At 49.2% G+C, this 27,838-nt stretch overlaps 1 protein-coding gene across 3 annotated transcripts; it reads right to left on the bottom strand.

Moving 5' to 3' along the window:
- Positions 1-131: 131 nt before the first annotated feature.
- TMEM229B (transmembrane protein 229B) lies at positions 132-27,838 on the bottom strand. 3 transcript variants are annotated; one of them, XM_077767132.1, is made up of 3 exons: positions 27,802-27,838; positions 18,401-18,582; positions 132-6,102 (listed from the first exon to the last, which is right to left on the bottom strand). In XM_077767132.1, exons 2-3 carry the CDS (start codon positions 18,525-18,527, stop codon positions 5,585-5,587), a joined length of 645 nt encoding a protein of 214 aa, XP_077623258.1. In that variant the 5' UTR covers positions 18,528-18,582; positions 27,802-27,838; the 3' UTR covers positions 132-5,584. The 3 variants fall into 3 exon arrangements, with proteins under 3 accessions (XP_077623258.1, XP_077623256.1, XP_077623257.1); XM_077767130.1 differs by lacking the exon at positions 27,802-27,838 and having other exon boundaries at positions 132-6,106; positions 18,401-18,470; XM_077767131.1 differs by lacking the exons at positions 18,401-18,582; positions 27,802-27,838 and adding an exon at positions 12,414-12,532 and having other exon boundaries at positions 132-6,106.

Below are 27,838 nucleotides of genomic sequence, written 5' to 3'. Positions count from 1 at the left end.
TAGCTTACAGCTCCCCTGTGACTACCCCGGCGCACTGCAGGTGTCCCATATAAGTTACATGAAAGAGGTGAATTCTCGGGTGCATCTGAGTTTTCAGAAGGAGAAAGATTTCACCTGGCAGTTTAAAAAAATGTTTTTTATGTTTGTTTATTTTTGAGACCAAGAGAAACAGAGTGTGAGTTGGGGAGGGGCAGAGAGAGAGGGAGACACAGAATCCGAAGCACAGTCCAGGCTCTGAGTGGTCAGCACAGAGCCCTACACGGGGCTTAAACCCATGAACTGTGAGATCATGACCTGAGCCGAAGTCACATGCTCAACCAACTGAGCCACCCAGGTGCCCTTTCACCTGGTAGTTTAAAACCTTCTGAGAATGCCAACAGGGCATTAATTTTAAAAGAAATAAGTAGAATCAAAGGTAAAAGGCCAACAGCAAAAATAAAGCTGTGTGTGGGAGGGGAAGAAGATGCCAATCCTAAATCTGTGGCTGCCAGAGGCCAAATTTTACAATCCTCCATCCACAAGAGGCATCCTTGTGCCCATTTTTTTTTTTTTAGGTCTTAGCTAAGATGGCATCCTATAGCTCCTTCCCCATAACCTAATTCTGTTTCCCCCACAGAGGTCTCCTCCTCCTAAAGATTAATTTCTCTTTGTGAATAGCATATGGATGGGCTGGACTCTAATGATATCCAGAACCTCATCAAAATAGAAAAGGGCGCCTGACTCATCACAAATCCTCTCCAAAGGGTCTTCTGCTTACACTGAAACAAAAAAGTGATTGGCAGAGGAATATGGTAAATCGGTGGTTGCAGACTGGTTGCCACCAGATTTTCTGCATAAAAAGGGGACGTGACAGTACCCACCTCAAATGGGAGAAAGTTTGAGATTGTGCATTAACATTCAGTGCCGTCTGTGCCCAAGTTGCAGTCCCAATACTAGAAGTCTGCGTGCTAACAGTGGTAAGAACTGCAGCTACTGTAAGATTATTGAGACCAATTTCTGTAACTTGTGGAAGGATCAGTTAGTTGCTCCCTTTTCCTGTATCTGTTTCCCTGCCCACCAAACACAGGCAGTCCAGCCATCCTTGGTTGTACCAGGGGTTAGTATGGACAAAGCACTTTTCTCAGATGGGCACCCCAGAAGGAAAGGCAAGATTATGGTCATTCATTCATCATTGCTAACTGAATATTAGACTCCTATGAAGGCTGGGCAGATGTCAGAAGATGTAGTCAAGGTCCTTGGCATTAGCTCTCCTTGTCTCAATGCAACATCAACAGAAGGTCCCTTTGGATTGGATGAGGGTGCGGCAGAGGAGGTGAAGAAGGAAAGTATCAAGAAAGGAAGGCATCCATTGAGTAGAGCACAGAAGGAGCTGACTAGTTAAGAAGGGTATTGGGTCCCCTCAGACTTCTTGTTCTGAGCTCTGTCTCTTGCGTTTTCTCTGAAGCTCCATAAGGTAGACCCTGTTATGCTGGCCTCTTTCTATAAAAACCTGCTCTAAGGGAAGAGCCTTATATATTTGTTTATACAAACATGTGAATGGCTGTGGGGCTTTATGTTTCCTCGTTTCTATAAGGGGAAAAGCTTTCAGTCAAAGAAATGAATACATTGAAGTGAGCTGGGGAGACAGGGGCCTTCCCAATGACTCGGAAAACACACTGCCTACTTCATCCAGAAAAACAGTGGCTGTGGCAGGGGGGACCAAGCCATCTGGGTTTAGTTGAACTGACTGAATAATTTCTGAATGCTCCATTCTCTTCCTGGGAGTAGGAAAGTGGGCAGAAGCATGGTAGGGAGAGAGGAGGATGAGGGACACAAGACAGAGCAGAAGTCCACAAAGTAGGGAGAGGTTATCCCCTCCAAATGCACCTCTCAGGGAATGAGGAGTTGCCAGGGAGGAGTGCAGAGCTCTGTTTCTTCAAAGCGTGACTTTTGGTGTAGTGCAAAATAAGGAGCTCTGGTGGCTCAGCCCTTTGGAGTCCCCTCAGCCTCCTTTCTTGGCCCCTCCTGGCTCATGACACTCCAGGTCATGGCTGGTGTGTTTCAAGAGGAGTTCATCTCCTGAGCAGATGCAGCCAACCTGTAGCCAACCTGGATACTGCCCAGGCCACCCTGTCTGCTTTGCAACCTAGGACCAAAGAATGGCCAGGTTATGGACCATATCATGCTCCTGGTGAGGGGTGGAGGGGTGGGCAGAGAATTCAAGTTACCAGGGCGGTCAGAGCAGAGATAGTGAAAAGGAGTGCCAGGGAGGGCCAACTGCCCTCCCCACACAGTGGCCCCACCCAGCAGCCCTCTTGGTTTAAGACAGCATCACGACATGGTGTAGGAGGGGCTTGGCCTCCAGCAGCCTCTAGGAAAGGGGCTCCAAAATAGAAGAAACAGAGATGTATCAGAGCCAGTCCTGGAACACAAACACCAGTATATTTGATGTGCACAAATATGAAAAAGAAGAGACAAAGAGACCAATGGAGACAGAGCAGGCAATGGGCGCACAAACCCATCATGTGTCCTTCTGAAGAGCTGCAACAGTTGGGAGACAGTCCCACCCACTGTGAAGGTGGGAGAGCCGGGACCTGCAGCTCCTCCATGTCTGGGGTGGCTTCAGGGTGGAAGGTACTCTCCCTGCCTCACTACAGCTCAAGGGCTGGACCTCTCTCCTTTCTGAATTCCCTGTGATGATGTCTGCACAACCCAGAGCTTCATAAATACCGGTTCTCAGGAACTGACCCATTCAGTGCTACCTCCCTAAGGAGACCCATGCAGAGAGTGGGGGACTAGAACAAGAGGATTTCATGGGCACCCCCTATGTATTATTGCTGTAAATAAGCATAGGCCATTGTGACTCACTAGCATCAGAAGGGACAGGGCACAAGGGACAGGATGCCTAGCAGACATCAGAAGCGGTTTAACCATGCAGGGCAGCACATGGCGGTCTGTAACTCAGAAATGCTGCCATGTCCAGTGGAGAGAGACCCAGGACACCAGAGGTTCACAAACAGCAAGCAGACTCTTCCTGCCAGCACCCCCACTGACAGAGCTGGGGTGCCTGGGTACTAAGGGGTTAGGGTCCTGAGATACCAAAAAAAACCCAAAAAACAAAACAAAAAAAAAAAACAAGAGTTGAAGTCAGGGCTACTCCTGGTGAATTCTGAGCCTTCTGACCCTGAGATCGTTGCCTCCCTTTGCTGGGGACTCTGTGTCCCACGAAGGACAAGAGCCACAGGGACCTGGATGAAGTGGAAAAACAGCTCTCTGTACATGTCAGGCAGGCAGGTTTATTGTGAGACCTCCTGGACTTGAGAGTTTGTAGAGCCCAGAGAAAAGATGGTGCCAGGGAATGCCCATGAGTCAACATCTGGAGTGGCCAGACCTGATGGGCCATCCAAGGGCTTGCTCTGACTGAGAATCATGGAGGCCCCATGCTGGCAGACGTCAACAAGCTGACCACAGATTTGGGCATGGCAGGGGAGAAAGGTGGGTGGTGTGGTCTAAGGGCCCACATGGGGAGCCTGGAAGGGTATTGGGTCCAGAAAACTGGGATATCACAGAGTTAAGGGAGAAGGCCAAGGAAATACTCTCCCAGGGGGAACAGGGAAACCAGATATTTTCCCTCTGGAATCCCTTCCACCTGTAGATGGAAACCTGAATCTCTGGATGCCCCAAAGCCCCGGAATTGGGGCCACAGCAAAATCAAAGGTCTGGCCCCAGCAGAATGTAGTTCATGCCTGGATTTGAGGCGCCTGGCCAGGACACAGAGGCTGGAAAATGCCCTTCATCCTGTCCTGGACAGGGTTAACTGCAGAAAACAGCTCTGCCAAAGGCAGAGTCTCTCAGGCTTTCCCTCAATCCAGGACACCACTCCTGCCCATCCCCAGCCCACCAGCCCTGGCTCACACCCTGGCTGGTGCTGTCTGCAGTCTAGGTGGAGCAGCACAGCAAGGAAGAGCAGCTTCTCTCCATAGGTGGTATTATCACTTTTTAATGATCCAAAAAAGGGAAAGGCTAGTTTCTAAGACTCCTAGTGTGGTCAAGAAGAGACCACGTACCATGGCATTGGCTGCATTCTGATGAACCTCTCCCCTCAGGGAGTGAGGGTGGAACCAGAAGTGGGCTGGAGTGAGGATTTCACCTGTCCACTGCCAGCAATGGACCTGTCACAGAGGAAGGGGGGGGGGGGCAACCAAGATGACAAAGCCCATGAGCATGGCAGGGTTAATACTGTTTAAGGAGTAAGCTCAAAGTGTCAGCCTTGCTGGGAGGGGTGGGAAGGGGGTAGCCCTGAGGAGGTTTTGCTGCAGGGCTGGGCTGGGGCAGAACCAGTTGACCCCTTCCCACTAAGTACGCTTCAAAGACCCTCTCAAAGCTGAAAGGCTGTCTTCTTTTTCTCCCTCACTTATTCTCTATGGGTCTCCCAACACGGGATTCCTGGTCCTCCATCCCCTAGAAAGCTTGATTGCCCCTGACTGGCTTGAAAAGAAACCAGATGCCTTTATCACAACCCCCCTCCCCTAAACTGATTTGTCTCTAGGTCCCCATTGTGGATCTGGGGCAGGCCCATCTTAGCCTGTGTGTTGGGGGAGGGTATCATTCAATTTTAACTGGGCCACTGAGGGGAGGGGGCACAGAGAAGAGCACCGGGGCACTACCACAGCCCACCAGACAGGTGGAGAGGTATAAAAGGGGAACTTCCCAGTCATCAGGCCAGCGAAATAGTGGAAGGAAGGCTGCAAGAGGGTAGGCGGGGTCTGTCTCAGGGTTCTATCTCTGGCAACTGCTGTGTTGGCCAAGGATTTGGGGGGTGGAGGGTGGGGATGACTGACATGGATAAAGGGGCTGCTAATGGTAAAAGCCTTGAAAATAAGAGAAAAGGGGGGAAACACCACCGAACACACAGGGATTGAAACCTCCAAAAGCCCAAGGTTGGTGGGAATCCAGCACCAGGGGGGGCCCCCAGAAGGCCAAGGGAGCATTAGAGCCCTGGGGGAGGGGAGAGGAGCCAAGGGAAGGCCTCCAGCCCTGGCAGACCAGCGCTACTGCCAAGCAGCCTCCTGGCTGCCCAGTCTGTCCTTAGGCTGCAGCTCAGCAGGCCCCTGGGGAGGTATTGGTTGCAAGCAAGCACCTGAATATTGCCTAATGGAACCAACCAAAGCCCAACTTAAACCACGTGAGAGGAGAGAGGAGGCCATGCAACAGCCCAAAGCCTCCTCAGCTCTTGCTTCCCATATTCTGCCCCACTCTCAGTCCCTTAGCCAGGACAGGGCCTGCTGCTTCCAAAGTCACCCAGGTGGTCCCGTTGCTGCTTAGCCACAGGCCTCTGGCCACCAGCCTATGAGCTGGGCAGAGGTCCACAGACCCTTCCAAGAGTCCCCGGGCTACCTCGACAACCGCCCCCCACATCTGGCCCTGCCCCCGGTCCTGCCCACAGTGGAGCGCGAGGGGGTGCAGGGTGCCCTAGGGGACCCTAGGGGACTGAGGCCAGACCCGGGCCAGGGTTTGTGCTGTTCAGAAGACATAACCCCACCAGCTTGGTACCTCTGCCCACCAGGTCCATGAGAGAGCCCTGGACCCCACCCACAAGCCCCATTCAGTCTGTCTTGATGTGGCCGTTGGCCATCGCCAGGGGACCACTGGGCTCCCCGGGCTCGGCATCCTTGTCAAAGCGGAGGCGGAGGGTGTTGCGGATGATGAACTGCTCCATGATGAGAGACCCGCAGAACCAGGGCACGGCGTACTCCAGGGTGATGAGGCCCATGAAGTCAAAGTCGAACTGGGAATAGTCCCAGGGACAGGCGTTGAACTGGCGCAGGATGAAGCCGGTGGTGAACTCCCACAGGTAGGTCCAGAGAGTGTAGATGAGGCAGCGCACCAGCAGTGGGCAGCGGCCGCGCAGGCGCAGGTACATGCGCTCCACGATGAGGATGGAGGTGCCGTAGATGAAGAGCGCCCACACACTCGTGACCCCAGGGAACTTCCAGTTAAAGTTCACCACGAACTCCCAGGCCGCCGTGAACATCACCTCGCAGAAGTAGCCGTGGATGGCATACAGGTACCAGCGGGACAGCGCCGTCAGGGGCTCGGCAGATGCCATGGTGCCGAGTGGGGCTGTCTGCTGGGACACAGGGGAGACAGGTGAGGGAGGGAGGGAGCCCTTCTCCTGCCTTCCCATGCCCAGCGCAGGTCTCTGCTATGACCAGGCTGGAGGGGATTCCAAACCTGACTCTACCTTTCTCTTTGGTTACCAGTCATATTCTTGACCCTATTTCGTGTTCATTCCTTTATTCCCTATTCCTCACCTTAGCCAGGTGGGCATGAGAAATTAAAGGAAGAAAATTAAAAGCTCCACTGGCTTCCTCTGTCCAGACCTACTCAAATACTATTGGAAGGAGGTATCTCCTACACTCCCTAAACTTTGTTTGGTATCTGTGGTCAACAGAAGAACTGGCTGTCCTGGCCTGCCAGTCACCCCCTTTTCTAGGCTACTAGCTGATTTCTCATCAGGCTCGTCCACCAGGGTCACCATCTCTTCCTCCACTTCTTCTCAAACAACTCCACATCACCGATTTTTCTGAGATCTTTCCAAGCAACCTATCACATTTATCTCGTGTGTCTGTTAGTTAACATATACATAACATGTGCCATGTTAGCCATTTTTAGGTGTATGGTTCAGTGGCATTAAGTACATTCATACCGTTGTGCAACTGTCACCACCATCCATCTCCGAAACCTTTTCGTTATCCCAAACTGAAATTCCAAACCCATTAAACACTAACTCCCCACCCCCTCCCCCACACCTGGTAACCACCATTCTACTTTCTGTCTCTATGAATTTGACTACTCTAGTTACCTCTTTTAAGTGGTATCATATGGCATTTGTCCTTTTATGACTGGTTTATTTCACTGAGCATCGTGCCCGCAAGGTTCATCCATATTGTAAGCGTGTGTCAGAATGTCCTTCACTTTGTAAGGCTGAATAATATTCATTCCATTGTGATCTAGCTAGCTATTTAGATATATCACATTTAAAAACATTTTTTAATGTTTATTTATTTTTGAGAAAGAGACAGAGTGTGAACAGGGGACGGGCAGAGAGAGAGAGAGGGAGACACAGAATCTGAAGCAGGCTGCAGGCTCCAGGCTCCAAGCTGTCAGCACAGAACCTGACACGGGGCTTGACGGGGGAGGGGGGCTTGACACGGGAGGGAGGCTTGACTCAAGGCTTGAACTCACTAGACATGAGATCATGACCTGAGCCAAGGTTGGATGCTTAATCCACTGAGCCACCCAGGTGCCCCCTTTTTCCCATTTTATTTATCCATTTGTCCACGAATGGCTTGCCTCCACCTTTTGGCTATTGTCAACGCTACTGCTATGAACATGGGTATACAGATATCTGTTCTAGTCTCTGCTTTCAATTCTTTTGGATTTATACCCAGGAGTAGAATTGTTGGATTGTATGGTGATTCTATTTTTATTTTATTTCTTAATTTTTTATGTTTTATTTACTTTTGAGAGAGAGAGAGAGAGACAGCATGAGCAAGAGATGGACAGAGAGAGAGGGAACCACAGAATCTAAATCAGGCTCCAGGCTCTGAGCTAGCTGTCAGCACAGAGCCCTAAGTGGGGCTTGAACCCACAAACTGTGAGATCATAACCTGAGCTGAAGTTGGACGCTTAACCAATTGAGCCACCCAAGCACCCCGCTATGTTTATTTTCTGAGGAATGGCCATGCTGTTTTCCATGCAGCTGTACCATTTTATATTCCCCACATACTCAAGGATTACAATTTCTCCACATCCTTGCCAGTACTTTATATTTTCTGGTTTTTTTGATGATAGCCATCCTAATGGGTTTAAAGTGGCAGCTTGTTGTGGTCACATTGGTCTTAACTGCTCCATTAAGTGGGTTTTGGTGTTAGTTTCAATGTTGAAAGGAAACCAGTGGGCTGATAGTCCTCTCTACTTCTTATTCTCTTCCTCTCCTCTCTTCTCAACCCCAGCAGTCTTTAAGGCCCCATCCTGCTTTCCTAAAGGCTGGCCTAATCCCCAGACCTCTCTGCTTTCTCCTTGCCCTCCATCAGGACTGTCTAGATGACTCAATTGGCCCTTTCTCCAATGCCACCCCATGTTTGCTGCTATTAGGCATATGCCCTCTGATCCAGCTAGCTGGTACACAGCCAGTTAGCCTGAGTACTCCTTGAGGGCAGGGACTATTTTACAGTCCTCTGTTCTGCAGCCTTGGAACAGGCCTTCCTGGAGCAGGTACTGTCTAAACGATGCATGTTTGGGTGTGTGGCAGGGGTACAGTTCAGGGCTGCATCAGGAATGCGAAGGCAGAACACGAAAACATGCATCCCAGCTCTGCCAGCTGCCAGTGAACATTAGGCTTGACACGTCTGTCAAGGTGGGAGAGAGGACAGAGGTTAACAAGATGCATCTGCAATCTGCCTGCTTGTCTGGGAATCCCAGCCTCATCTTTCAGCTAACACAGACCCAGTCACAATTAATACCCATCCCAGTGTAGCCTCCCTTGTGGATCCCTTTGTGGTCTTCCAAGCACTTCCATTCACATTTTGTCATTGGTTCTTACAAAATTAAGATTCGTGTGAATGAATTCGTGACCCAAGAGAGGTCATTTGCCCCATATTCCAGGGCCAGTAGATGGAACCGCTAAGACTAGTATGCACATCTCCTGGTTTTTGCTTCAGCACCATCCCTCTGCACACTACTGCCCATCTCCTAGACATGGCACTCCCCTCCTCAAAAACATTCAGTGGCCCCCCATTTCCTAATGAAATGTCACAGCATCCTTGGCCTGGCATTCAAGACTCACCAGGATCTCATGCCAGCCTACTTTTTCAGCCTTATTCTCACAAGCCAGCTCTCTCAGTCTTCCCTCCCCTCCTTGCAGATTCTATCCGTGTATTTCCGGTGCCTTCTCCTCTCACCTCCACAAGTACAAACTCAGCTTCCAGGTTACCTTCAGAACAAAATCTTTTTCATCCTCCCCTCCACAGTCCTCCCTTCCCCCACTGAATTGCCATAGCACTCTCTCTCTCTCTCCTTGGACCAGATGATTTCCTGTTTCATTATGTTGATAACGTTCAGTCCCCATCCAGACATCTTTCCTGTGTTCTACACCTCTGTATTCCACACCTTCCTGAACACCTCCCCCTAAAATGTCCTATAGATACCTCAAACTCCTTTCCTAAATCAGACTCGTTATCTTTCCCCAAAACTTGTCTTCCTCCTGTGACCTCACCCTGATTAAAGGAACCACCAAGCATTCAGTTAGCAGCCAGCTCTAGTGTCATGCTAACTTCCTCTGCCGCTTCCCCACTCAAACATAAGCTCCCCTGAGAATAAGGACTTTGTCCCTCCAGTTCAGTACTGCATCCCCAGCACCTAGAATAGTGTCTTGCACACAGCATTCAATTAAAAGAAAAAGACATTTCTTAATAGTTTGTAATTGCTACAGAAGTCATTCCAAAACTCAGTGGCTTCAGTCAACTCTCATTTATTACGATAGCTTGTGTGTCTGTGGGTTGGGGGGAGGGGGGGGTGGGTCTTGGCTGGCCTCAATCATGAGACTGCTGGTTATATGGTGGTTCTGTCCTATCCTTGGCTAGGGTGGCTCTGATCTACTTGTCTCTCATCCCAGGCATACTTTCTCATGGCAAGGGCAGAGGTACATGAACGAGCAAGCCTACTGCACCAGAGCTTTTTTTTTTTTTCAATTTTTAAAAAATGTTTTATTTGTTTCTGAGAGAGAGAGAGAGGCAGTGTGAGCCAGGGAGGGTTAGAGAGAGAGGGAGATACAGAATCCAAAGCAGGCTCCAGGCTCTGAGCTAGCTGTCAGCACAGAGCCCGATGTGGGGCTCGAAACCATGAACCTTGAAATCATGACCTGAGCCAAAGTCGAACACTTAACTGACAAAGCCACCCAGGCGCCCCACCATAGCTTTTCAAGACTCTGGTTAAGTCATGCCCACTAACATCTTCTTGATCAAAGCAAGTCACATGATAAAGCCACCAAGTCAGCCATTACCTCCTGTCCTTTCCACCACTTAAATATCTTTGAAATCATCTCTTCCTCTTCACTCCTCTTTCTCATTGCTGCTGCTCTGCTTCAAGCTGTCACCATCTCTCACCCAGAGTCTCCAAGCTGGTTTCTTCCCTTGCCTATTCCTTTCCAATCCACTCATCACACTAAAAAAGAGCATGTAGGGGCGCCTGGGTGGCTCAGTCAGTTAAGCATCCAACTTTGGCTCAGGTCATTCATGATCTCACAGTTCTTGGGTTTGAGCCCCATGCTGGGCTCTATGCTGACAGCTCAGAGCCTGGCACCTGCTTCAGATTCTGTGTCTCCCCTCTCTCTCTGTCCTTCCCCCACTGGTGCTCTGTTTCTATCTCTCAAATAAACATTTTTTTAAAAAGTATAGAAACCATAATCTTTCTTAAGTGCAAATTCAATGTTTCTCCCCACGTAAGGCCTATTAGTGGATCTTTACTATCCACGCAGTAAGGCTCGAACCTCTAGGGATGGCTGGCAAAGCCCTTTATGAGCCACCTCTGCCTCAGACCTTGTCCTCTGGATCTTCTCATTACTGGTTTTGCTACCTGGGGTGCCTTTCCCAACTGCTACTGCCACCATCACCCCCAACCCATGGCCTGTGAGTCCATAATCTTCCTTCAAGGTCCAGCTCCTCCTCTGTGAAGATTTTCCTAAATGTCACCAATTCCAGAGCTATCTGCTGCCCTGTCTGTCCACCTTTGCACCCAGTTCACTTCTGTGACAAGAGTTAGCAGTGTGCTTTGCCATGCACCAATGGCCCCTCGATGAACGTTTAATATAATGTGAAGAGGAAAAAACAAAGCAGGATTCAAAACTAAATAATTAATATGATTTTGATTTTGCAAGAGCCTATAGACCTGTAAACATACACAAAATCAGCCATAATCATCTCTGGAGGGTGATGTCACAAGTGATTTTTATTTCCTTATTTAAACTTCTCTGTATAGTCTAAAATTTTTTTATACCAAGTATGTGTAAACTTTTACGAAAATAAAATTTTATCTTAAAACTGTTTGTTGTATGAATATGTATTAATCACCTTTGTGCTTGTACAGAGAAGATTGCTCAACAAACTTGCCAGACAAAGGAATCTAAGGAGGCCTGAAGTTCTGAATAGGTAACGCATGCTGTTCTCTCCTGAGCCATCACCAACAACAAGCCATGACTCACAGTTTTGAACAGCATGAAGTGGTTTAAGCCCAGGGGCTATAGACTCTAACTTTTGGGTTTTCAAACTGGTTAGTAGTACCCTGCACCTATGGGCATGTTACCAGACCTTTCTGTGCTGCTGTCTCCTTATAGATAAAGGGAGCATAATAAGAGTAACTGCTTCCGAGGATGACTGTAAGGATGGGAACTAACAGACACTACTGAAATTATAGCAAATGCTCAAGAAAGTGTGGCTGTCACTTCTGGCACAGAGCCAGGCTTCCCGGTCAGCTTCTCCTGCTTTGCATGCCACCTCGTACCCGAGGCAGGTCACTCTGCCCCTGTCCTCACTAGCAGTTGGGCTACCTTCCTTGCTAAGCAGGTCAGGTCTTCACCTCCACCCAGAGAACAACCCAGCAGCCAAGCAACCCTGTGAAACCAATAACCACACACAGCCCATAGGGGGTACAAAGGCTGAGCTGAGGAGGGGTCAGGTGAGCTTCCAGCCTCTGTGTGCCTGGGGAGGTTTAACCAAAGGGGAGGGGCCTCAGAACTAGCCCTTTGAGGTCCAGGCTGGAAAAGAAGGGTGGACTGAAAGAGCCAGCATTCCTGGCAAGCTTCTCACACCTTCATTTCATACTGAACCCCTAATAGGCTGTTGGACCCCCAGAGTGGGAGAGAATACATTCAAGCTCTAGGGAAACTCACTGAGAATGAGGAGGGGCCCATGAGCTGAGGCAGGCAGGGCTGTGGTGGCCTGGAAAGCACTCTTTCTCCCAAGCAGCTCAGGCCTCCCTGAACTTAGATCTATCCACCTGACTTGTACTTGCACCTCTGGCCCCTCTGGCCCACAGGATCCTGTTCCCTGACACAGCTAGTGGGGTCCTGTTGGGTCAGCCCCTACCCAGTGCTGACTTTAAAACCCTGCTCTCCTCGCCCTGTGAGCTCATCTTTAGAGATGGCCAAGGATGGTTTCCCAGTCAATTACAACTCAGAGGGTCCAGTCACACCCCCTCTGAAACAGGTGACTTTAAAGAGCTAGACCTCCAAACCTTAGAGCAGAAGCAAGCAAGAACGAAGGAGTAGCTGTTAAATGGTGGAAGGAGGGCAAGATGTTGAAAAGAAGAGAGGATGGGGAAGAAAGAACAGAGTGAGCCCAAGGCCTGGATTCCATTTCTGGAATCTTCCATACCTGGAAGAACACGGGTAGGCAGAGGAGAGGCGTACCTAGGCCAGGTCAGTCTGCGTCTGCGGGGTTTTGCCAGAAGAACACGCCTAGTCCACGTGAGACAAATGGGGAAAACTGGAAATCCTGGCTGGGGCCAGGAGATGGGGGTGAAGACGGAGAAAGGGGATGTGAGACAGCATTATCAGCTGGGATGACAGCTCATACCCACGGTGGCACCAACACTAACATTAGAGGCGGCATTGGCTTGGGTGGATTTGCAAAGCTCCACTCCCCAAACCCACTGCTAATACTCACAGGAGCTGTGCTTAAACTCTGAGCTGGAACAGGCTCCCCGACCCTCTGCTAGGCCCACAAACCCCTACCCCTGCCCAGGCCTCCCCCAACCCGAGCCCTCTCCCCATACTCTTCCAATACCTCCTTACTCGGCACTGGAATCAAAGCCCTGGGAAGGCCTGCGTCAGGAAGAACCAGCAGCTCACTGGACGTTGTCTCCTGGTGACAAACACAGCCATCTGAGGACCATTACACAAACACAGGACAGCCCAGGAAAGAAAACTCAAGGTGAAGTGGAGAGCGTGGGCAAGGACGAAAACAGGAGAAAAGGATTTGAAGAGCTGTGGACGGTTTCACAAACAGGATATGAGGAACAACACTCACCTATAAGAGCCTTCATACTTGTTGATAAAAGTGCCTGGGAATACAGAGTTCCAGCAAAGGGCCAGAACTCAAGATGACTTGTCAGAACAGGGCCCACCCCCCCGCCCCGCCAAGTGGACAGGTGATAGATTTTGTGGGGAGGGGTTCAAAGTCTTGCTCCCCAGGAGTATCTCACCAGCTTCCAGAATCTGCTGAGCTGTTCCCTAGGCAGAGAGCACAGCAAGTTGAGAGGGGCAAAGAGAACGCCACAAGAGTTTAAGACAGGCTGGAGGCAAAACCAGATAAGCAACTGCCTTTGGTTTTACTCAAAACTCTCATCTTGTTCCAGGAAGCTAAGGTGCCACAACATGTTGACTCTGGGAATTTCTGTCGGGAAGAGCATCTTGATAGAAAATTGGGATTCCCCTTCCGTGTTACCAGGCTGGGCAGGCCTTCACCTCATTACAAGGCCTCTTTCACCTCATTTACTTTCCCATTCCCAGGCACCAAAATCGCTACAGTTCCATGTGCTGGGGAGAGGCACAGCCGTTATAGGGGGTCCCTGAGAGCAAGGAGGTCGGGGGGACTCTGAGTCCAGCCCCCTGGTAGGCCCTGTGCTGGAGGTGAGTGGAATCAGTGAGGGGTGGGCAGGTGTCCTAACATCTGGGTGAAAGATGCAAGGTCTGAAACCATCCTGAGCTTTCTGCTGTGGTCATCAAGTTGGGAGGGGTGAGGTTGGGAGGAACACATGGCTTGCTTCAGGGCCAGAAAGGAAGCAAGCAGAGCTTGCTAGCTCAGATGCCATAGAGTTTTACCCTTTCTTGCTAAGGTCATCTCCCCAGGAAAGCTCTCTGGGATGCTCCTCCCTCTACCTCCCAAGTCCCGGTAATAATCAGGCACTCTTCTCTGCGCTTACCATGTATTAACTCAGATAATATTCAAGCCTATTTTATAGATGGGGCAATTGAGGAAGAGTTATTGATAATTACAGCTATAAAAGGCAGAGCTAGGATTCAAACCCGACAAGTCTGGCTCCAGAGCCTTCATTCCCATTCAGCACTTGCACTGCCCTTGAAGCTGACTACAGGCTCCTCTATAGGCACCATCATTTTCTGAGTTTCTGCTTCTGGAAGGCTAGGATGGTATATGGAGCAACAACAGGAAGCAAGAGGGATGTAAGCCTCTAGATAGAGCATCAGTGAAGCCCAGAACAGGTGTCAGAGCTATTGCAGGCTCTCAGCCTATTCTGAGAGGCCAAGTTCTATTCTAAGGCCAAGTTCTGGCAAGATCCACACAAGGATCCTCCAGGGTCATAGCTGACCCTCTCAGGACCATGGTAGCAGCCACCTCTGAGGGCCTCAAGGCATGTGCCATTCAAAGGCCTTTCACCAGGACATACATTGGTCCTGGTCAGGCCATCCTGACTGCCAGCCCACCCTAATGTGGCTGGGAATCTCAGATGGCCCAGCCCTGCCATGGACGTTCAGCCAAGAGCAGCAACCAGCATCACACTGCCCAGAGAAGCCTGGTGCCTGAAGCAGCACCAGGGAGAGTGTCAGGACCAGCCATTCCACTCAGAGCAGCAGAGCAGAGGGGATTTTACAAGGCCTCGGATGCTAAGCAAATCCCAGCTGGCAGGAGCATGGGGGCAATTGGGCCTGGGGAACACAGTCAGCCTGGTACAGAGGTTTCCCAGGGCTCACGCAGTAAAGGACACTCGGCAGAGGGGGCTCTGAGGCTGGGCTTCCTGAGTGTTGCCTCAAGGCTCCAGACCTCGCTTGGCTGCTTCTCTATTGTTATTCGAATCTCAGCTCAAGCATCACCCCTGAGACCTTCTCTGGTCTCCACTTCAAAATAGCCTTCCCATCACTGACATCATCCTGTTTTCTTCCTCCAACACTTTTGCTTTCTGCTATTTGCTATCTGTTTGTTGTCTATCTCCTCCAACCAGAAGGAATGCTCCCTCCCTGAGGGCAGGGGCCCTGTCTTGTCCACTGCTGGGTTCCCAGTGCCTACAACAGCACCTAGTGATAAGACCCATTAATACTGGTGGCATGAATGAATGAATGGGCCCACACAGGCGCAGGTTCTTAAACACTGATAAGAGCAGGTATAAGCAGCTAGCTGGCTCAGCCTTCACTTCTCTCCTTTCTTGGAAGATACAGCCTTTTTAAATTGTCAATACTAACATTTTAAAAGATCTTTGTCATTTTTCCTGATTAAAAAGGAACATGTGCTCACACCTGAAATTTAAACATTACAGAAAGGACTGGCCTGGAAAGTAAAAGTCTTCCATCACCCCACATCTTAGAGAAAGTCACTGTTAATGGTGTGTTGTGTATTCATCCGGATTACATTTAGCTTTAAATCAAGCAAATCCATGCATCATAGAAAGAAAAGGAATTCATAATTCCACCAAACTAGCAGCCATTATCACTTCTCCCTTGCAATTTTTTCTCATGTGTTTATTTTACAAGTTGCTTCAATGCACTTATTCTGTAACCTGACATTCTCACTTCTTATATCATAATCATTTTCCTCAATTGTTATATTGGTTATGTTCCCATTATTATAATGGCTGTCTGATATTCCACCAGGTGGGACACTATAACTAACTTAACTTAGATGCTCAAAAAAGAGAGAGAAATTGTTTCCCATTTCCACTATTACAGTGACACCACAAGAAACATCTTTTCTATGCCTGTAACAAAAGAATTCAGCCTTTTTCTTCTCTAGGACTGCATCCTAAGGAAAGATTTCTTTCTTTCTTTTTTTTAAAGTAGGCTCCATGCTAGGCATAGAGCCTAATGTGGAGCTTGACCTCACAACTCTGAGATCAAGATGTGAGCTGACCAAATGTCTAACAACGATGAATGGATAAAGAAAATGTGGTATAAATATACAATGGAATATTACTTAGCCATCAAAAAGAATAAACTCTTGCCATCTGCAGTGATGTGGATTGAACTGGAGTGTATTATGCTAAGCAAAATAAGTCAGAGAGAGACAAATGTCATATGATTTCACTCATGTGGAATTTAAGAAACAACACAGATGAACAGATGAAGGGGAGGAAAAATAAGATAAAAACAGAGAGGGAGGCAAATCATAAGAGACTTTTAACTATCAAGAACAAACTGAGGGTTGGTGGAAGTAGGCAGGTGGGGGATGGGCTAGATGGGAGATGGGTATTAAGGTGGGCACTTGTGATGAGCACTGGGTGTTAAATGTAACTGATGAATCACTAAATTCTACTCCTGAAACCAATACTAAACTATACATTAACTAACTTGAATTTAAATAAAATCTTGGGAGCACCTGGGTGGCTCAGTTGGTTAATGGTCTGACTTCAGCTCAGGTCATGACCTCACAGTTTGTGAGGTCAAGCCCCGCATTGGGCTCTGTGCTGACAGCTAGCTCAGAGCCTGGAGCCTGCTTCGGATTCTCTCTCTCTCTGCCTCTCCCCTGTTGACACTCTGTCTCTCTCAAAAATAAATAAACATTTAAAAAAAATTTTTAAAGAAAATCTTGGAAGGAAAAAAAGATGAATAATTAATTAAAAAAAATAATAAAGACCTGAGCTAAGATCAAGAGTTGGAGGTTAACTACTGAGCCACCCAGGTGCCCCTTAAAGAAAGATTTCTTTTTTTTTTTTAATGTTTTATTTATTTCTAGGAGAGAGAGAGAGACAGAGTGAGCAGGGGAGGGTCAGAGAGAGAGGGAGTCACAGACTGAAACAGGCTCCAGGCTCCGAGCTGGCAGTCAGCACAGAGCCCGACGCGGGGCTCGAACCCACGAACCGCGAGATCATGACCTAAGCGAAAGTCGGACGCTTAACCGACTAAGCCACCCAGGCGCCCCTAAAGAAAGATTTCTTAATGAATAATTCCAGAAATGGGATTACTGTACTGAAGGGTTCAACAGTCTTAGGGGTGATGCTGTAGATTGCCCTGGGGAATTCTGTGTTATGTGGGGGACTAGGTTTCTGGTCTGAGCCACCGTGTTCCCACAGTGGCCTCTGTGGCCATCTCTGCACCCCCACCCCACTCCTACAGTTCAGGCTCACACTACCCTGGCTACAATCAACTTCCTGAAAGACCCTCCAACCACAAACTGATTTTGCAAGCCCAGGTGGAGTGAAAAATAAATGCCAGCCCTGAGTTTTAAACTCTTACTGGCACCAGAATCCACATCTGCCTACAGCTGAGAAATACCCAGTTACCCCTTTCCCTCCCTGCAAGCTCCTGCGTGGCATCTGGGGCTCCAGGCTCCCATTTGCCGGCCCAGCAGCTCTCCACAGCCTGTCCAGTCAGGAGTGCGAAAGCACTGGCTTTCCCTGGCCTGTCTTCCAGGGGAGTTCCCTGCCTGCTGGTCCCTGATCCCTCGGCGGGACTGTCTGCCCTAGGCAGACAACAGCCTTTAGGCTGGACAGGCCTCCAGGGCTTGGGAAAGCAGCCAATGGTCGTTTTTTGTTAAGTTTATTTATTTTTGAGAGAGAAAGAGACAGAGCATGAGCGGGGGGAGGACCAGAGACAGAGGGAGACCCAGAATCCGAGAAGCAGGCTCCAGGCTCGAAGCTGTCAGTACAGAGCTCGACACGGGGCTCGAACCCACAAACTGTGAGATCATGACGTGAGTCAAGGTCGGACACCCAACCAACTAGCCACCCAGGCACCCCAACCAATCGTCATTTTTTAGAGCACCATCAAGGAAAAGCCAGAGGTCAAGGCTGGAAAGAAAGCCCCTATGAGGATAGGTGCAACTCCACAGTTGGGGGTCCCTTGCTCTCCATGCAGTTTGTTTAGACTTGGGAGGGAGAACCTCCTCCTAACAGGCCAAAAGCAGCAGAGGCCTTGCTCCTCTTGACCCCTTGGTGGCCACTTTTATGGCAGCTAAGGCACCACCAATCCCTCACCTCCCAGTGGCTTGGGTGCTCTACCCAAGTCCTCGTGAGCTGCTCATATTATCTGAGCAGAGTCTGGAGTCCCAGATGAGGTACAGTTCTCATTGCACAGAGGTAAAGCCTGGGACCCAAAGCATCCAGGAGCCTGCAGATAAGAAAGAGGATTTGGGAAGATGTCATCTCCTATGTGCTGGGTGTCTGACATCACTCGTGTCAGCCAGTCTGGGTCTGGCACAGTTTTTAGAGGCCATGTGGCTAAAAGATGACTCCAGCATGTGAAATGGCCTGTAACTGATGACAGTCCTGACACTCCCCTCCTATTCTACAACTATAGCCCTGTGACGGGCCCTTGGACAGAACACAGGCTCAGAACTAGAACCTCCGGACCTGTGTCCGTGCTGCCGAGGCCAAGGCAGGCTGGTGATCCCCGGGAAGCCTGAAACATACTCACTTATCACACCCTTGAGTGCACGACTCAGAACAGACATCAGGATCACTGTCCAGGAGTGTCCCCAGTTAACCTTTCTCCCGCTGCCTGTCTGGGCCTCGGTGCCATTCTCAGCAGTGTGGGCAAGCATCAGCCCCAGGGCTCAGCTGATCCTCGGCTTGTGGGTGGGCGGCTTCCATGTGTCCCTGGGAATAAAAGAAGAGGCGTTCATTAGCTTCTACTGCCCCAGCTCCAACCCACCAGGCTAGTCAGAGGGGCAGCCTCAAGGCAAACACTACAATTGCCTGGGCTCCGGGCTTAGCACCAGGCAGTCAGCTCACCCAGGCCACTGGGCCCCTCTCCTGGAACCTATTACTGTCCTGCTTGCTCAGGTCCTGGTTAATCCAGCAATTCACACGCAGGGCTAGGACTTAGGGCTTCTTGCACCATGAGTAAATGTGTGCACATTTGTAAATCTGAGAGGGGGTATAATTTTAGAATCCAGTCCCTTTCTCATTTAGCTTCAAATTACACTCTCACCTTCACCCTGCAGTGGCTACATCTGTTCTCAAGGGCGGTCAAGAACCCCAGACACGTAGGGTATTTGTTGTAGCATTTGGGGAATCAAGCACACTACACACAGAAAAACAAGCACACCAACAAGATGTGTGCTAGACCCTCTCCCCGCAATAATCCCACCACCCTAATATTTATTTCATTCTATTTTATCACTATTATTGTTGAGGCCCTTCCTATTAACATCAATAACATAGAGGCACCTGGGTGGCTCAGTCGGTTAAGCATCTGACTTCAGCTCAGGTCATGATCTCACAGTTAGTGGGTTCAAGCCCCACATCTGGCTGTGTGCTGACAGTTCAGAGCCTGGAGCCTGCTTCATATCCTGTGTCTCCCTCTCTCTCTCTGCCCCTCCCCAGCTAGCACTCTCTCTGTCTCTCAAAAACAAATAAAAATTTTTTTTAATTAAAAAAAAAAAGGGACTACAAGCTGATACAAATCTGACTTTATAATGCCCCTGGCCACATACATATTTTTAATATAGTCCTAAGATTTGACCATTTGATAGAGATTTTGGCTTTAATATGAATGCCTTGAAGCTTCTCTGAAAACCCCTTGAGTGCAGCATCATCTGCACAAACCAGAGAACAGAGGTCAGGTGCAAGGTGGCCCTATATCAGGACAGGGGTGGAAGCCGAGACCATTCCTCCCCACGGAGGGCCAAGCAGGGTCTTCCATAGAGGCGCCACCCGAGCTGGTGCCCACAGCCAGCTTCCTCCCTGCCCATACCTCCCAGGCTCTCTGAGCTCCCTGAGCTGACAACTTGCAGGGCAGCAGGGGAGCCGAGGAGAAGTAAAAGGGCAGAATTCACTATATGCACATGTGCTTGTGGCCCAGGAAGGTGTGCACCCCTGGGTCCCCAGCAACCCCCTCTGCCCGCCCCCCGGAACCGAGACAAGTAAAGGACGGAGAGCAAAGTGTAGTGGGCTGCTGTACTCCCTGGCTCCTCCCCGGCTGCTCTACATACAGGAGCTTCAACCTGCCCCACCTGTCCATCCTCCCCCTGTCTCCCAGACAGCTGGCACATACCCATTACCTCGAGGAAAGGGCTTTAATGGAGCATGTCCGCAACCCCTTCTACCCCCAATACTACCATGACCCACACCCAGGGAGTTCAATCCCACCCACTGGCACTTCCCCTTCCACGGGGAACTAAGCAGGCCACATCACCAAGCACGAGACAAAATAGAAACAGAAACCAAAGCCCACATCCTGGCAGCACAGGCTGTCGGTCGCTGCAGTCAGCCCTGGGAGCCCGCCGCCGCTGGCCGAGGTACCGCCCTGGCAGATGAAGCTGCTGCAGTCAGAATAGGCCCCTTGCAGAGGCCAGCCTGGCACCGGACACCTCCTGCTTCCTAGTCTGCAGGCTCTTCCTCCAGGAAGCTGCTGGGGGCTGGACAAGGAGGCAATAGTCTAGCAGGGATCCCACCCCTGCCTCTAAGTGCACATGTTGTCCCCCGCCCCACTGACACTTCCTGAACTAGAAGTTTTTGGAGCATATGAATGTATGACGAGCCCTTATAGCAACTAACATGGGCAGAACTTATACTTTTTCAAGTATATCATCTCTGATGAGTCTCCCAAGACTCCTGCAGGGAGGGCAGGAATGATCACCACCCACCCCACCCCCACTCCACCCCCCATTTTAGAGATGAAAACACTGAATTTCAAGACATTAAGAGATTAGGCCAAATCTACACATTTTATTCAAACCCTAGTATTTGGGCTCCAAAGTCACCCCTCTCCCCATACATCATGCCTTCAAGCTGCTTCCCATGCGTCTGCATGCACCTGTCCCTCATTCACTATAATCTACTTAGTCTGTTCTGTAAGCCGCTTATTTGTAAACATACAGCCCAAGTCGGTCCGTCTAGTTTCATCAACATGCCCCGGTGTTCCTCCGAGACCCAGCTCCCTCCTCATTCCTTTGTGATGCCATCCTCCTAAGCCACCAGCTTTTGCATCACTGATGTTCCCACAAGCCTTTGAACATCTTTCCACTGAAACATAACGTCCCATCTTAAAGTTATTATCGTCTGTTTCTCCCTCCACGTGATAAATTCCTTGAGGCCATGGAATTTCTTCTGGATGGACAGACAAGCAAGGTTGAGAAGGGTACAGCTAAACGCTTGGGTGACGACACCATCCAGTGTTATCAAGCAAACAGTGATGCCTAGCATTCTTCCTTAATTTTTAGGCCAACTCATCATGGAAGGGCTCTCTCCCACAAAGCGCCATAAATATGGGTTTACAGTGGCCAGGGCTATCTTTGCAAATGAGGGAAGAAAGGATGATGTTCACTCTTCTTCTCCTACCTCGAAGAGCCGTCACCTGGACAGAGGGGTGAGGACAGACAAGTGGATGCCTTGTGTAGGGACAACAGAGATAACATATCACATGAGGAAGGCTGGGGCAGGAACAAAACGTCCCAGGCATCCCAGGAGAAACTGCAGGCTCCTACGTGGGCAAGGGGCCAAGCTCAGGCTCAGGTCAGAGAATAACAATGCCTATTCTGTTATTTCTACAATGTGCTGGCACTCTCAAAAGGCACATCCATTTTCATGCACATAGCATTCATTTCCCAAAGAGGTTTAACCAGCAGCTGCTGGCAGGAAAGTCCCTCTGCATCACTCTCTCCTCCCCTATAACTATTTAGGGTAAGCTGGGCTTGCAGGATTGAAGCTCTACTTCTCTGACCGGAACCTAAAAATCAAACCTATCCCCCACTCTCCGCCCCGTGTCCGTGGTCCAGAACCTAAGACCAGATCCAGGAAGCAGCAGGCAAACACATCCCTTTGTCCCTCTCACCCTCCTCATCCCCACATCTCCCCCCACACTAGGTACCTACAAAGTAAAGAAAAAAATGCCCCCGAAGCCCCACTGGGGGAGCCCTCTGATTACTCAAAGTGCCCTGGTTCTTCCCATGGGATGCAGAACTGCTTTTACTCGCCCTGTAGGAAGACCAGCTCTGAACACAAGTGGATTTGGCAACTTCTGGAGTCAATGAAAGATTGTGCAAAGGTGCAAATGCACCTGGGTCTGCTCAGCTCCCCCAGGCGAAAACCCAGGCCCTTAGGCCTGACTGGCATAGAAGAGGTTGGTGGAAATGGGAGACAAGCCACCCACATACTCCATTTGACCCTGTCCTTCCACTCCATGCTCCCTCATTTTGGGCTTAGAATCTGGGTTTCTCAGTCTGCCAGACATCTTACCACTCTGTCTTCTTCCTCACTTGCAGGCTACTCTGTCTCCTTACCCTCCTCTCCTTCCTTCCTTCTCCCCAACCAGGCCCTCCTGCCTTGCGTGCCTTTCTCCATGTCCCCTTCTAAACAATCCCTGACCGCTCATCCCCTACACCTTGGAAAGTGGTCTCTGGCCCCGTGCCCCTCCCCTTTGCCTTCCACCCCACCCCCTGGCACTGGGTAGCTGCTGCTTGCTGCCTGAAAGGCTGGACAGCTGCTGGGCTCTCTAATTAGCTGCCTGGCTGCTGTCCCAGAGCAAGGCATGTGTTACAGTAAAGAGCTGCCTCACCTCCCCTTCATCAATAATCCCCTATGCAGATCCCATCAGGCAGCAGCTGAGGGGCCCTGGAATCCTGGTCACGTGAGGCCAGCAAGGCTTCTCCTGTCAGCTGGAAAAGGACAGCCAGCGGCCTCACAGCCTCATTGACTAAGTGACCAGGAATTTATTTATCAGGGTTCCCCTTATTACTGCCCATGTCCTTAGGGTGTCCCATAGGTTACCCCACCATCCCCACACCCTTGGAGCAATGAGAGCTTCCCCTTTGTTGCCTCATGAGTAGAGGCGGAAAGAAGCCCAGTAAGCCTTTTGGAGTATAAACCTGAGCCCTCGGAACAGCATGACACCCAGTGCCCTGCTTTCCACAGCTTTCCAAAGCCAAGCCACCTCCAGAGATTTCTAAACAACCAGACACCCAGTCCACGAAGTCCCATGGAGGCTAACATGCTTATTCAAGGTGTTGTATTCCAGTGGTCAACAAATATTTACTGAGCACCTGCTGAAGGCCAGGCACTGAACTGAGTGTGAACAAGACAATGTTCCTGCCCCCTTGGAGCCCACATCTCTGTGGGGAGACAGACAATAATTAAACTAGCTGACATGCTGGAATGTCTGATAGTATGACACAAAGAAGGGGAGATGCCTGGTGAGGGCAGAGAAACTGGATGTGGAGGGCACGTCTTAAACTTCTCTAAGGATGTAGCATTTGGGCATAGATCAGAAAGATGCAAAGAGGCCTTTTTTTTTTTTTAAGTGATTTGTCTGTGTGTTTTAATGGTTATTTATTTTGAGAGAGAGTGCGTGGGGAAGCAGGAGAGAGGGAGAGAGGGAGAGAGGGAGAGAGAGAGAGAGAGAGAGAGAGAGAGAGAGAGAGAGAGAGAGAGAGAGAGAATTCCATGCAGGTTCCACACTCAGCGCAAAGCCCAACATGGAGCTCGACCTCATGACCATGAGATCATGACTTGAGCCGAAATCAAGAATCAGACACCCAACCGACTAAGCTACCCAGGCGCTCTGCAAAGAAGCCTTTCAGAGAGCTTTGGGAAAAGCATTCCAGGCAGAGGGAACAGTAAGTAAAAAGACCCTGATGGAGGAACAAGCTAAAAAACAAGTCTGAGGAATAGCAAGGCCAGAGCAGCTAAAGTTAGTGTGATTAGGGGGTCAAACATTCTCTGCCCCTCATTGCAAAAGTTATCTGGTGGTCCCTGCAGTGCCAGCTGGGCCATGGCAAAGCCCCAATTGCCAAGGGGACATGCCCAGCACAACTGCCCTGTGGGCAGGGGCTAGAAGCTGCAGGTCCCAGCCAGCTGTTTGGCAATATAGTTATTAACAAATAAAGGCAAAGTGAAATCTTTCTTGACTGATGGCCTAGAATTTCCACCTGCTTCTCATCCAAAGAATTTAGGTAACTTTACTAGGCTTTCTCTAACCTGAGTATTTCACTTTAACAAGAAAGTAAATGTTCCTTTTAATTCCAGCTGGTTTGTTAAGTTTTCTGTCATTTGAAATCAAGAAAATCTTAACACAGGTGATTTCCTTCCACCTGGAACATACCTTTTTGGCATGAGAATCACATATCTGAGCAGCACCTGTCCACCTACAGCTGCTGTGTAGATCTGTGGCTCTGCCCTTGCACACAGTTAGGAGCAGAACTGAGAATCAGATAGGTCAGATGCCTAGTCTGTCTCAGCAGGACGTCTACAGCTTTGGGGGCTCCAAACTTCCCTTCTGGGCACTGCCCACACTTTGTCATTTCCCCTTTCACCTCACATGACTCTTGCCAGCAACCTGGCACACCTTGACTCTCTTCTACAAACTGGACATGGGAAAACTAATAGCCTGAAGGTGAGGTCCCTGCCAAAAACAAGTAGTGCACAACCAGCTTGTTTTTCTATAAGCTCTAGAACATCACTGTCCAATTTGATAGTTCCATGTGGCTATTTTAAAATTTTAATTTAGTAGAAATGAATAAAATAAAAAGTTCCATCCCTCCATTGTACGAGCCACATTTTCAGTATTCAACAGCTAAATGTGGTTCATGTCTACCATACTGGACGGTGCAGATACAGAGCACTTCCATCATCACACAAAGTTGGGTTGAGGTGCACTGCCCTGGAGTTATCCAGGGTGACCAGAAGGCCACCAAACACACAGACCTAAAACTCAGCTACCTTTTCTTGCTCTTGGGAAACCTTTTCTTCTGAATGGACACCCTGCCTGTCCTCTCTTCCTCAGGCTCAGGCTTCGTTAACCATTGTAGGATGGAGGGTGAGGGGATGGTGAACCATCGTTCTTTGAAAGCCTCTGTCCACTGCAACTTATATCCAAGAACCAGGAGAGGTCTCTTGGTGAATGGGTTCAGCCCCTGGGTCTCTGGCTATAACTCAGTCTAGGGGTGCTGCCTGGAGTGTTTAAAAACTCCACACCATTTATTGGGCACCTCCTGTGTGAAAGGCAGCTTTCACACAGAATCCCTTACAAGTCTGGGATGGAGACATTAACTCAGATTTACTCAGGAGGCAAGGGAAACTCAAATAAGTTAAATGACAGCTAGAAAATGGGAGGGCCAAATTTTTGCCAGCACTTTTTTTCTTGCACCACTCAAGAGAGACATGGATGTGTGGACAGGGAATAGGGGACTTCGTTTACCCACAACAATGGGCCACCTACAGTTGATAGTGGGTTCTCATGGTGGACAGTCTCATGTGAGCTGCCCCTCCCAGCATATTCAAGTCCACGAGGGCCTTGGGAGAGCTGCCTTGAAGGGTCTCCCCATAAAAGATACCACACCAAAACCACAGGAAGGCCACAATATAGAAGACAAACCTGAGCAGGTGATAGGGGTCAGAACACAGACATGTGGCATTTCTCTTGGGCAAAGAAGGGAGAGGCACGAGAAAATTTTGTTATAAAAAGCTATATGAACCATAGTTCCTTATCTTTGCATCCTCATGTCCTGGATAAAACTGAGCATATATTAGGCACTCAACATCCAAGTGCTGAATGAGGAAAAAGGCAAGGCGCAGGTACTCCATGAGTGAGGAGGCCGGGCCAAGACGAGACTGAACATCAGACACGTTGGGGAAGACAGAAATGAGCTACACTGAAGGAGCTGTGACAGTTGCTGTTTGCTCTATGTGTGACCCAATCTGAATGTCCCCTTCATCTAAGTAATGGCCCAGAAGAAAGGCCAGCATACACCTGGCTGGGCCCTGACTGTAGCCAGACACTTCGACCATGAGCTTAAGCCTGGCAGCCCTGACCCTTCACTCAGCCTTTCGCTGGACAGCTCCATCTACTGTGAAAGCACTGAGTCTTGCAGCATGTTCAAAATGTGGCTCCAAACAGCACTTAGGCAAGAGTAATTAAAGGGATGTTATCACAGTCAGTCTCTCATTAGCCACGTAATTAGACTGCTGAAAATAATTAACATTCCTTTTGACAAAGGAAACAGAGGGCCCATTGCATTCATTAGGACAACCTCAAACTAGCCTGAGGAAGGCTGAGAACTCATCACCTCCTAGCTCTGCAAAGGACAGAGTCAGCATCAGGTAACACAGACCTGGTGACAAGTTCTGCCTGGGGCCAGGGAGCCCCAACGTATGTATTACAGATAAAAAGTAACACACTCACACGTACTCAGAGAAAAGGAACTTGAAGGAAACTCATGACTGTATCACGATGGCAGGGCCAGGGGCATATGCCTGCCTGCCCCAAGTCCCCAGAAAATGACAGAAGAGACATTTTCTAGGAAGAGTAAATCCATTACAGCATCAGAAAACAAGAAGGAGTGATATGGGGTCCCTGAATATGGAGGGCAAATGGGAATACACTGATGGAGAAACCACAACCCCCAAAATAAAACCATGAAAAAAATAACAATAAAAATGGTAACTGACACTCATACAGCACATAAATATGACAGACAGTATTCTTAGAACTTTTCATGTATTACCTCATTTAATCTTCACAAAAATCCTTTGAGACACAAACTATTATCATTCTTACTTTATAAATAAGACCCAGAGTTACATAGCTTTTCCAGAGTCATAGTACTGATAAGTGGTGGGTTAGGATCTAAACCAAAGCAGGTGAGGCAAAGGGTTCTGTGCTCAGTCAGAGGAGCGGCTCTGGGGGCTCCAAGTTTGGAGCCAGCACACTGGGGGCTCATGAGAAGCCCTGAGTGGTTGGGGATTGGATTTGGAGCAGCTGGGCCCCTATCCCACCTCTCCACCCATGTTTGTGCCCTGGACCTTGGGGCAGGGAGGCAAGGGGACACCTAGATACCAGTCCCTAGAAGACACATCCCACCCTCCTGTCCACAACTATAGATTGGCATGGAATTGGGGTTCACAGAGTGGTGACTGAAAAGTCTCATAATACAAACAGAGGAACACATAACCAAGATTTACCAAACATTTGACAAAAACCAAAACTGCTAGGTAAGCACCAAATTTGAGGACAGAAGTTATAAAGAAGGCAAAATAAAGTCGATAGAATGAAACATTTTTAAAAGCACAATGAATATCCTCTGAGGGATAGGAAGGGCTACTGATTCCATGAACCAAAACAAGACTGATACCAGAAGAACGATAAAGACCTTACAAGTGAAGGGAATACACCATGGTTAACCAGTTATCTGGGGATGAAAGCATAGAGTAACCTCATTAAAATTTTTCTTTATATATTTCTATTTTTTATACTTCCTATACTGAATATATATCCCTTTGAGAACGAGAAAAGTTACTTTTTAAAATGTCTGGTGTTGGGGCGCCTGGGTGGCTTAGTCGGTTAAGCGTCCGACTTTCGCTTAGGTCATGATCTCGCGGTTCGTGGGTTCGAGCCCCGCGTCGGGCTCTGTGCTGGCTGCCAGCTCAGAGCCTGGAGCCTATTTCAGAGTCTGTATCTCCCTCTCTCTCTGACCCTCCCCTGCTCACGCTGTCTCTCTCTCCTAGAAATAAATAAAAATATTAAAAAAAAAATGTCTGGTGTGAGGTAAGCACTCAGTAAGATTTGGTTGCGAAGTAGATCCTGTCCCCCCATGCCAACCCTTGGCCCTATCCAGGCCTACCCATGATTCACTGCTCCCCAGTCACACCATTCACATCCTTAACTCCCAGTCTCTTACACATAGTTCCCCTCCCAGAGTGCCTTTATCTCTCCTCCCTGTTTGCCCACATTTGCCTATTAAGATTACCTGCATTAACAAAAGTTCCCTGCATCCCCCTTAACTCAAAGTCCTAAGGGCATCTAATTCTCCAGGGTAATGGGACAGGTCTGGGTGAACTGTCCTATGGGGTCATAGTGCTGACAACTTATCTGCCCTTTACCTTTCAGCAAGTCCAAGTCTGTTCTCCCAACTCTGTT

Source organism: Crocuta crocuta, unplaced genomic scaffold, assembly GCF_008692635.1.
Source record: "Crocuta crocuta isolate KB4526 unplaced genomic scaffold, BGI_CrCroc_1.0 scaffold55, whole genome shotgun sequence".
NCBI classification, from domain to species: domain Eukaryota; kingdom Metazoa; phylum Chordata; class Mammalia; order Carnivora; family Hyaenidae; genus Crocuta; species Crocuta crocuta.
Note: the sequence above shows the minus strand (reverse complement) of the source record. Positions and strands in the feature narration are given on the sequence as shown.

What these genes read in the sequence shown, in the direction of transcription:
- TMEM229B (XM_077767132.1), bottom strand. Translation starts at nt 18,527, where the DNA reads ATGCTTGCCCACACTGCTGAGAATGGCACCGAGGCCCAGACAGGCAGC. An exon ending in TGCACTCAAGGGTGTGATAA is followed by an intron (nt 6,103 to 18,400) that starts GTGAGTATGTTT and finishes CCCAGCAGACAG; the next exon opens with CCCCACTCGGCACCATGGCA.